The sequence below is a fragment of the Solanum stenotomum genome, chromosome 1 (assembly GCF_019186545.1).
Source record: "Solanum stenotomum isolate F172 chromosome 1, ASM1918654v1, whole genome shotgun sequence".
Classification (NCBI taxonomy): domain Eukaryota; kingdom Viridiplantae; phylum Streptophyta; class Magnoliopsida; order Solanales; family Solanaceae; genus Solanum; species Solanum stenotomum.
In genome coordinates, this window is record NC_064282.1 from 55,393,192 (window position 1) to 55,404,321 (window position 11,130).

General features: G+C 32.6%; 1 protein-coding gene across 1 annotated transcript; it reads right to left on the minus strand.

Annotated features, from left to right (window-relative positions):
* Positions 1-6,110: 6,110 nt before the first annotated feature.
* Positions 6,111-7,240, minus strand: LOC125853835 (uncharacterized). The gene is made up of 2 exons (XM_049533584.1): positions 7,013-7,240; positions 6,111-6,800 (listed from the first exon to the last, which is right to left on the minus strand). The coding sequence occupies exons 1-2, from the start codon at positions 7,097-7,099 to the stop codon at positions 6,333-6,335; spliced, it is 555 nt and encodes a 184-aa protein (XP_049389541.1). The 5' UTR covers positions 7,100-7,240; the 3' UTR covers positions 6,111-6,332.
* Positions 7,241-11,130: the final 3,890 nt, after the last annotated feature.

Here is an 11,130-nt window from a genome sequence, read left to right on the forward strand (position 1 = left end):
CCAAAACTCAAAAATGGTGAAATGGGGCTTAAACCCGAATTGACATGCCAAAATTCCTCTCTGATGTCACAAAAGCTAACTACAGGTTCGCTTAAAGCGAACCCCGCTAAAAATGCGGGCATCGCAAAAGCGAATAGCATTCGCTTAAGCGAAGGTTTCTTCGCAAATAAGAAGGTCAACATGGATTGACCCTTCGCAAAAGTGAAACTAGCCTCGCTAAAGCGAGACACCCCTCGCAAAAGCGGAGTGCACTAGAACACACACATCAGAAAATCAACCAAGACTCTAGACATCGAAAAGACCCTTGGGATTCATTCGGTACCTTGTGAACACAAACCACATATGCAAATCCTTTATACTCGACGTTCTGGACTCAATGGAACCGTCAAAACATGAATCTGAGGTCTCCTTTACCCGACTTTCGTGAAAACCATTAGAAACTAACTCAACGCCAAAAAAAAAAATCAACCAAGACCTCACCTACGCCTAAAATAATCCCCTCAATCGAACGGAACTCTCGGAATTCCAATCCGAGCACCCAAACCCCGAATGTTGACCAAAGTCAACCCAAAGGCTAGAATTCCACAATTTCACAACTTAGGACCTCAAATCCTCAAAAATACTTGGAATCAAATTTCACATTCCGCGACTGATGGAATCAACGGAATTCCATTCCGACACTCAAAACTCCAAAGAACACCGAAAATCACTTTCTTAAAAACTTAGTCTTTCAAGCTCAAAACTTATCAAAATTCTCAACTTTTAACTCAAAGTTCAAAACCAATTTTTCAAAACTTAATCATAGAAGACTTAGGGTCAATATTGAGAGGGCAAAACATTAAATTTACGAAACTTACCAAAAATGACCAACCGGGTCCTTAAGTGATCTAGTTCCACTTCAGACATACTTTGTACGTATTTCTTTTGACATTTCCGTTTGTTTTCATTACCATTGTTGTTAAATAATTAGATTTGATAAGCATCACAATCCATGCTTGGCCTAGTGCTAAATTAAAAGCGCATAAGTTTCTGAATATCTTCTTCCAGCTGGTTCTCTCTGTCTTTCCTTTACGGTTCATTTTTAGGATAAGTAATTAGCTAGCGTCACGTTTTAGATTTATAATTAATCATGAGACTAAAAAGTAATCACGATTGGTAAAATATAATTTGAGTAACTAATTAGCATGGATGTTTTATTTATTGAACTTTATTGTGATTTGATGGATTTTGTTATTTCATTTAACATAATAATTACTTACAAGTACTTCAAAATAAATTTATTTCTTTAAGAGTACATTTACAAAAAAACCATTAAGAAGGGTGGATGTCACTTCTATACTAGGGAATGAACGATAGTGTTAGTAGAGGGACACATGAGAATATATGTTATTGCTCTAAACTTTGTGTTCGGTGCGAGAAGAAAATATTTTTTCTAGAAAATGTTTTTTTGAGAAATTACAAGTTACATTATTTATTTTTAAAGTTTGGTATGTAAGCAAAAAAAATATCAACTCAAAAGCATTTCTATATAATTTAGTTAAAATCTTAAGGATTGAAGAGGGATGGGGTGTGGCGATGGATGGGGTGGGATGGTCAGGGGTAGATGTTGGGGGCATTGGATGGGTGGGTGGATATAAAGAAGAAGAAGGAGGAGGAAGAGGAGGAGGAGGGGGGATATATAGTGGTGGTGAAGAACAAAGAATTGATACTATAGTGGCCGGACATGATTTTTACGGTGAGATGAGAATTGAAATGGGTGGGAGAAGAATTGAAGGTGATTTTGTGGTGGTGAAGAACAAAGAATCGATACTGAAGGGAGATAAGAATTGAAAGGGTGGGAGAAGAATTGAAGGTGATATAATGGTGGTGAAGAACAACGAATCGATACTGAAGGTGGCCAAACATGATTTTACAGTGAGATGAGAATTGAAATGGGTGGGATTTGATTTATTTATTTATTTTAAAAAAAGAATTGGGTGGAATTTAGTGATGAAGAAGATGTAATTATTAGAGAATTTAAATTAGAGTAAAATGTAGTTAACAAAAGAAAAATTAATTAATTAAAAAGCAATACAAAAAGAAAATGTAAAAAATTATAATTTCTGACATGGCGCTAACATAGAGCTGATGTGGCAGCAAGTGTAATACACCACATAATGTGAGGGTGGTGTTACAGGTCTTAGGGTGGTAATAAATTTACTTTTAAGTAGTAAAGTTATGTAATATATCACCAATGGTAATTTAAGTGTGTAGCTAATTTTCGAAACAGGTTCAGGGAATCTATATCTTTTTCCTATTTTTATTTTAAAAAGCCATTTTATTTTTTTTTATTTTTTTGAGGAACTTGTTTTCCAAAAAAAAATTGTTCAATTAACAAAATTTGAAAAAATAAAAATATTTCCCTCCGTGCCAAACACACTTCGTTTGGGAAATAAAATGAATTCCAACGATTTGATTCAAAAATTACTCACACATGTACAATCATAATATATAAAGATTCGAGGTAGCTTGGTTAGACATCCATGATAATTATCTGATGGGATCTTATACCAAACAAGCTAATTAAGTGCTCTAATAACTTATACAATTGAAAAGGTTTTAAAATGTCATTAACATATTAGAAAAGAAATGTCTTCCTTTTATTTATTGGATCAAAAATGTTTTTAACATATTAGAAATAGTTTAGAATTGTCATTCTTCATTTATTGGGTCAAAAATGTCATTAACGTATAGAAATGGTTCAAAAATGCACTTCTTCCACCTATTGAATCAAAAATACTCTTAACCTATTAGAAATGGTTCAAAAATATCTTTAACATATTAGAAATGGTTCAGAAATGTCCTCTTTTCAGCTATTGGGTTTAAAATGCCCTTAACGTATAGAAATGATTCAAAACTGCTCTCATTTCACCTACTGGATAAAAAATAGCGTTAACCTATTAGAAATGATTCAAATTTTCTCTCTTTCTACCCAAAAATATGTTTATCAACTATTAAATACTATTTAATATGCCCGCATTTCGTTCAATCTTATTAATAAATATAATATTTTTATAATATCAAAATATTTTTGAAAATTCTTTTTAGCCTTCAAATTTGGATAAATTAAAACTCAATTTTTAATTCGTTTTACTACTATTAGTATCTTAGTTATGTATTTTTTCCATTATCTAATAATTTTAGTCTTCAAAACTATTGAGATTTTTATATAAATTATGTTAAGTGATACTGTAATTATTCTAAAAAATATCTTTTTTATGGGCATACATAGTGAAATTCTTCTGTCTTCGTGACTAAGACAATGTTTTTATACTACACATATTTGAATTAATTTACATGATACATCATATATTTTATTTAAAACAAATACTTCTATTACGACGTAAGACAAACAAGTAATTACTTTTCAAGAATAAAATATAAATCAAAAGAAAACTAAATAATTGTCAAAGTACAGTCAAAAAATTTATCGACATATATAATTAGAAGTAAGAAATATTTTTGAGTCATTTCTAATATGTTAACGGAATTTTTATCTAATAGGCAGAAGGAAGGACAAATTTAAACTGCATTTCTAATAGGATAGTGATATTTTTTATCCAAAAGGTTAAAGAAAAAAATTTATGAATCATTTCTAATAAATTAAAAATAATTTTGGCCCAACAAATAAAAGGAGGACAAATTTAATTCAATACCTAGAAAAAGGACATTTTGAACAATTTCTAATACGATAAAAGGCATTCTTGAACCTTTATAAAATTAATAAATTAATAGATGAACTCAAAATAGTGTAAAGGAAAAAAGCAACTTTATAACACATGCAAGTGAAAGGAGTAGTCGTTTTCTGAATATGGAGGGGCATTACTCGTTAATCCACTACCCTCCAAAGCAGTTAGCGGTGATCGAGAGGGGACTAACTTTAGCTCAGACAACCAATGTGACTGTTGTTTTCAAACTTACTAACACATACATGACGCACAGCTACCCAAAGTATTATTTTTACCTTTTTTTTTAATTGTCATGTATATTAAAAATACGGAAAAGGGTCAAAATTGTTCCTGAACTATGCGAAATAGACCACTTATACCCTTCATTACATTTTGGGATCAAAAATACCCCCGCAGTTATCCCAAGAGACCACAAATACCCTCAAGAGTTAACACCCCAATTTTTTAGTGACGTGGCAAGCCACATGGGACTAATCCCTCCACCTAAGCATTGCCAACTAAGATACACTACAAAAGAACTTGACTTTTAGTGGCGACAAAGTCGCCACAAAATCCCAAAATATTGCCACTAAAGGTTATGAGTGATTTTTAGTGGCGACTAAGGCTCCAACAACCATTCGCTAGTAAAACCTATTTTTTCAACAAAAAAATATGATAATTAATTTTCGATTGCGACCTAATTTTCTAAAATAAATAACTTGCAATATCCATATTAAAAACATCCAATATTATTACGAAAAATAATCAAAATTACTTCTCGATTCAAATCTCCTACTATATATATAATGCATCATTGTACATTTTATACATTTACATATGACATAAAAATAAAACATATAGTGTCTTCAAACTCCTACTTAATCGATATCATATTTGGTTTTTTAAAAACAATGAAGAAAAAAACACAAAATTAGAATTTAATGTTAAAAACTTTTAGTGACGATTTTCTGGGCTTTTATGGCGACTGTTGTTGCCGCTAAAGGTCTAGTTCTTTTGTAGTGAATCCTAGTTGGCAACGCTTAGGTGGAAGGATTAGTCCCACGTGGCTTGCCACGTTAACAAAAATTTGGGGTGTTAACTCTTGAGGTTATTTGTGGTCTCTTAGGATAACAACAGGGGCATTTTTTATCCCAAAATGTAACGAAGGGTATAAATGGTCTATTTCATATAGTTCAGGGGCAATTTTGACCCTTTTCCGTTAAAAATATTTGTTTTGAAAGAGGTTTTGATTTAACTAATTGAAATAGAATCAATTACTGTATCTTTTCCAACTTTGTTCTTAACATAATTATTCTAAAATTAAGAAGCACATATATAAGTAAGGATTAAATAAGTAATAAAGGATATACTGGTCAAACAACGCTCCTTATTAATTTATTTTTATAAAAAATTGTTGATAACGCTCAAATTACTCACTAAAATAATTAAATCGCTAGGGAGTGATCTAAACGGAAGAATTCAAGTTAGAAAAAACAAGTTTATTACTTTTTCTTTCTTCTTCATCCTAATTCCTAAAGAAGAAGAAAAAGATACTCATCTTATGGAAAGTGGGATAGAGGAATTTTTCGACGATTGTATTTCTTTTTATCACAATGTTTACGGCATGGCAGAGTTAAGTGGGGTTTGGATGAATCATCAATAGCTTTTTAGTAGGCCCTACATTTGTATTAAAAAATTAAATGAATATATATATTAAAAAAAAATTCATAACAAATTGATTTACAACTTAGTAGTAACAAAAGGGTCATGGAAATGAGTTGTGAAAGTTTTTTTTTTTAAAAAAAAAAAATATTTTTTTTTTCTTTATTAGAATCGCCAAATTCTAATCTTGGCTCTACCGAACTTTTGCGGCTCTGGAATTTGTGATTAATTGTTACGATTGAATGTTTTTTGTCAAGTGCCTGAGAAATCACATGCAGTTGGCCTTTTAGAATATGCCAACTCCCCCAATGTTTTTACTCCATTGCTTGCTACATAAGTGAATAAATACAAATGAGATAATGATGTAAGTCATTTATTCACAAGTGAGTGAGGACCCCACAAGCAAACGGTCACTAAGAATAGTTATTATATCAGGACAACAAGACAAACATCGAAGCTTCCCCTAACAATTGGACATGAATATTCATATACATGTGGTCCATCACTTCTTGTACTTAACAAAAAAAAATTACTTACAAATTCATTGTCTAGATGTATTTTTTTGTTTGAGCACTTCAAACAATGCTTGATTATGTAAACAAAATATTTATTTCAAATTAAATATATTACTTAATAAAAATTCGGAAATCGGAGGAGTAACATGGTCAAAGCAAAAAAGCATGTTTGTAGCAGTTAATTACAATAGGCTGCAAGAAAATCCAAACTGTCTGCTTACAATTCACAAGAAAAAAGTTGTTACATGCCATTAATACTAAAGCACTTTTACATAAAAGGAAGTTGCACATAATTCAAAGAAAAAAAGGATACCCTTTTAACTAAAGACTAAAGGGGTCATCAACTTTCTAATTTGGAACCCTAAAAAGGTCTAAATTAGGATAATAAGAGTATTTAATTAGCAGTAACACTTAAAATTAGCAATTAATTAATTAAATAGTGCTCTGTTCACGTGACCAAATATATTGGCATAGGTGAGGATGTAGAGATCTTATGCTGCTGCTGCTGGTCCATGTTTAACTCCCTGAGGTTAATGTAGGGGATCTCTAAATCACCTTTCCGATTAGGAGTCAAAGTTCCGGCGAGCGGACCGGAGGACGGACGACTTGTTGTACGGTAAGGCGTGTTCGACCCACTTCTGCTCTCAGTAATGTATACCGGCCCAGATATCGATCCCCGGAAAGTAGGTCGCCGGTGATGAACTTCATCGTCGGCACCGGAGATTTTGTCATTGTTGGATTTGGTCTTTTTGAAGAAAAGCAGAGCATTTTTCCACCATCTTTTACGGCTACTGTTTTTTTTTATCTTCTTCGATGATTCGTCTTTTGAGATGGGTTTTTGTAGCTTGAAATGAAGTGTATCTATGGATGACCTCGCAGTTTCTCTGATTCTGTGTTTTCTTGCTTCTTCCAAAATCTATTAAAACAGGGGAGGGTTAAAAACATAACTATTAATTTGGAACTTCTATTGATGAGAAGAATTTTTATTAAAGCGTTCAAAATATGAATAAGTAAAGATACAAAAAAGTCGAAAGAGGTTGAACATCTACTATAATATACATAAAAAATAATTTTGACGTCTGATATAAGCAATGTAAAGTTTCCAGCGAAGGGAATTGGGATACATACCTGAAAATAATGTATCTGAGGGTCGAAGCCATAGTCACTGAAGTGTTGAGGTTCAACAATAGGGAAAATGGGGAATTTGTTTGCCATTTTCTAAGGAAAAAGGAAAATGAAGGAGCAAGAATGGAAAGGAAAATGGTGGATGAATATTAAGGAATAGCGCCTTTGAGGCTCAATGCTCGTGTCTCTTTTGTGTTTGCAAACCCTAATGAATGATGCTTACCTATTTTTGAAACTTTTTATGATTTTTTATTGTACAACTACCAATGGTACAAGTTTTCTTCATATTCAATGCAATTAAATTATTTCACGTATTCAACAAGGTAGTAGCATGTGAATGTAACTCATTCAATCCGCCGACAAGTGGAGTGATAAGTACTTTTTTATATTTAGTAGGTGTTGACATCCAATTTTGACCCTCCTCGATATTAATTAATTTTTAAGCTTCTTAATTTTCAAACGTTTTAGATTAATTAGCTTTATGAAGTTTAAATAATTTCAAGGTTAGTTTAAATGATTTCAGTCGATTTTTATAGGATTTTGAATAATAAATATATTTCATATATTTATATACGTAACTAATATGTTTTATAAATGTTTGAAAATCATACCAAAGATTTTTGCTTTGCTAAAATAAATGTTTTATTAATTTAGTTTTAGTTTGAATTATAGTTTTTTATTTTTGAATTCATTAGTCTATGTGAAAATCGATTAGTTTATAATTAAGTTAATTATTCTATCTCGTTAAGATTAAAAAGCTCATAAATTAATTATGTTAGTATGTCGTACTCGAATTCTAGCCGAACGTTCTAAAATTAATCCATTTGGCTACCTTTTAATCCGCTTGGCTAAATGGTTAATTAATCCCTATTACAATTTAACCAAATCCAACCTCTAAACCTTTAAGACCCAAAAATTGGGCCACTTTTTAGCCCAACTCGTTTTCCAGCCCACAACCAGAAACCCAAATTCCCCTCTTATTCTTCAACCCATTCTGATTCCCAATATCCAGATTTAGCCCAAACCTATTACCTCAACCCGGCCCAGTTTCTTTTATCAACAAAGAAACCCAAATGTACTTCTTTTTTTCAAAGTCCCAACAGCAGTCTCAAACGCTCACAGACCGATAGAGCAATAGCAGTACACGGCGTCCTCACGATGAGAGGCGATTCCAAAGGAATCAACACGGAGTATTCGAATCACAACAACCAATGACGTCAATTTCGATACACGGCGTGAAAGCATGGGGATACACTCGAGCAGTGAGGAATGAGAGAGACATAAGGAAGTACTATTCCTTGTCTTCTTCCTCCAACGTCCCTCTCAGACCAGTACAGCTGCAGCAGGCATGCGTTTCTCCCCTTTCCTCTTCTGGAATGGGTTGAAATCGCAAGAAAAGGTGTCTCCCCCAAATCGGTGAAAACAAATTGAGTTTGAATTTGGAAGTGGGTCCATTTCTGAGGCGATTCTGATCCGTTTCCCCCAATTTTGAATCTTTTTTTTTCCTTTAAAGGCTGCCCTCTTCTTCATGGTTAAGGGGGAAAAAATATTTTGGAGTTGAAAAATATTTGAGACAGAGAGTTGTAAAAGGTTGAAGATTTTAGTTGGCAATTCGAAACCGAGATATAGAATAACACAACAAAATGGCTATAAAATATATACTAAGTGCGTTCTAGAGAGGAGAGGAGAAAAAAAACATTAGAAAAGGTGGGAGATTTTTAATTGAAAGTTTTTTTCACTAAGGCAGAGACAAGGTTGGAATTTTCTGAGGGAAATACAGAGAACAATTTTTAAACAAAATATATATATATACGTTTTAAATATACTCAAAATACTCTCCGGAATAGAGAACTTGCTCGAATTTCGGTCTAGGTTCCCTGTTCGCGGTTTGTGTTCAAGTTTCGCGGTGGCGAACTCGAAATCTGCTCGTTGCTGTCTCCGTTTGCTGTCTCGAAAGAGGTGAAGTTCTCTTCTAATCTTAATTCATTTCGGATATGAATGTTCTCTGCCAGTAATGTCTTTAGGTCGTTCTTTGCTTTGATTTTTCTTACTTTGGGTCAATATAACATGAAGTTGTTGTCATCCTGATGGCTTGCCTTTGATTGCAATTTCCTGTTGGTAGTGGTTTCGCTTTTCGGAATAGATTTTTCCCATTCTCTGGTTTCATATGGTTTGAATGATAGCCATGCTTAGTTCGATTTAATTCGTGATGCTAGGTTCGTGACTTCGCTAGTGTAATGTTCGATTCGACTAAATTTACTCTTGCTTTTCTAAAAGAAATGGCCCCCCTCTATCTTTGTTGAAATCTGAAAAATATCTATCTTGATTTTAACTCGTTGTTTATCTTAGTCGTGTACTTATGTCACTGTCTAACAATGCCATTCTGTATAAATGTTGCACTTAATCATATGCCTATTTGTGCTTTCTTGTTAATACATATGGTTGAATATCGATGTAGCCTTGTTTAGTCACTTGATATATGTCATCTTCTCTCCTTTGCTGAAAGTAATTTTGTCGGCCACTCGTTCCAGCGGCTTTGTTATTTTCATTTTTTAAAATGTTTTTTATTTATTTATTTTTAGCATGATAAGCTTGCATCTTTAGGTTTCTCTAGGCAGGTTTAATTTTGTTTATGCTATAATGTGAGTTAGTCATCAAATGTGCAGTATGCTCTATATTTTTAAATTTTATGCCGATTGCTAATTGTTTGTTCCTCATGAGATGATGGTTCCTGTGATGTCCATGTATAGTCTCCTTTATGGACTTTATTTTTGAGTATGCATGTGTCAGTGTTAGTATTTTCTCCGTGTTTGTTTTCCTTCCAACAATTTAATGAAAAATCTTGTTTATCATCCAAGTGTAAATCATCTTTCTGCCAAGCTGTCTTGTTACTGTTAAATTTTAAGCTCTTGTTTGATTAATTCTTGTCTTTTGTTAAGTCAGTTCATTTGATCTTTCTTGAAACAATCTGTTACCTTCGGTCTAATAGTTGGTTTCGATGCACTTGGTTTCAAATTGCCTAAGTAGCTTTTTTTTTTTTTTAAGATTTAAATTATAGCTTAATTGTTTTCCATTATCTCAAGTACTAATTTCGTTCTCTTTCGTTTGTCGCATGACCCCCTTTCGAGTCCACGATGGACTCATCTTTTTAGCATTTCCGAGTTGACCCATAAAGGCTCAAATTTCCTTTTCGAGTCAGCCAACTATAAAAATCGACGTACAGGTCCCGGAATTGAAAGAATTTGAAACAGATCGAAAGATTGAAAAAATTGGGCCAAAGGCCTAATCTTCATAAGAGATTGTATTTTGTTATTTTGGGCCTAGGCCCTTGTCATTTCATTTATTATTATCTTGTTGGAATTTAGGACAGGTGGAAGATGGACCTAAGGCCCAAAGAAGTAAATTTCGAAATTTAGTCTAGGACAAGTACAAAAATGGGCAAGAATTGGGCCTTTCAAAATAAAAATGGGCCCAAATACCGGCCCAGGCGGACAGGAAAATCGAATTTGGGCCCTAGTTCCTTTCTCTCTTTGTTTTATTATATTTGTTTACTCATTATTTGCTACTAATCTTAAGGTTTTAAAAGAATTCAAATCCCCAAAGACATCCATTTTTGAATTAATTACTTAACTAAACTATTCATCTCTTACTTGACCTAATAAATAAATGAATAAGCTTGCAAACTACTTCACTTGGATAATATTTTAATATTTTTCTTCTTTTTTCTTAAAATGGTCCTAACTATAAAATTGCTCAATTCAAGTTAAGTTAAAATATTTTATCCAAATAATTAATTGTCGGATAACTGCGTATTAGCGGGTATTTTAGGTGCTTTAAAACCCTTCCCGAAATGCTAATATGAACCCCGAACTCTTTTGAATATTTTCATTAGATTTCTGTTTTAATCTTTTGGAAAAAATCAGTTTTCGTAATTTTACTTAAAAAAATTAAGTGGCGACTTTTGAAATTAGTCAAATAATATTTTCCTAATAAAACAGTAGGCGTTTGAACATGTGATTTGAAATTGCGATATGAGATAATGAGATGAAATCAATATTTGAACATGCGATTTTACATTGATTTAATATCATGAGAAGAAATTCTAAATTCTCCAAAAATCA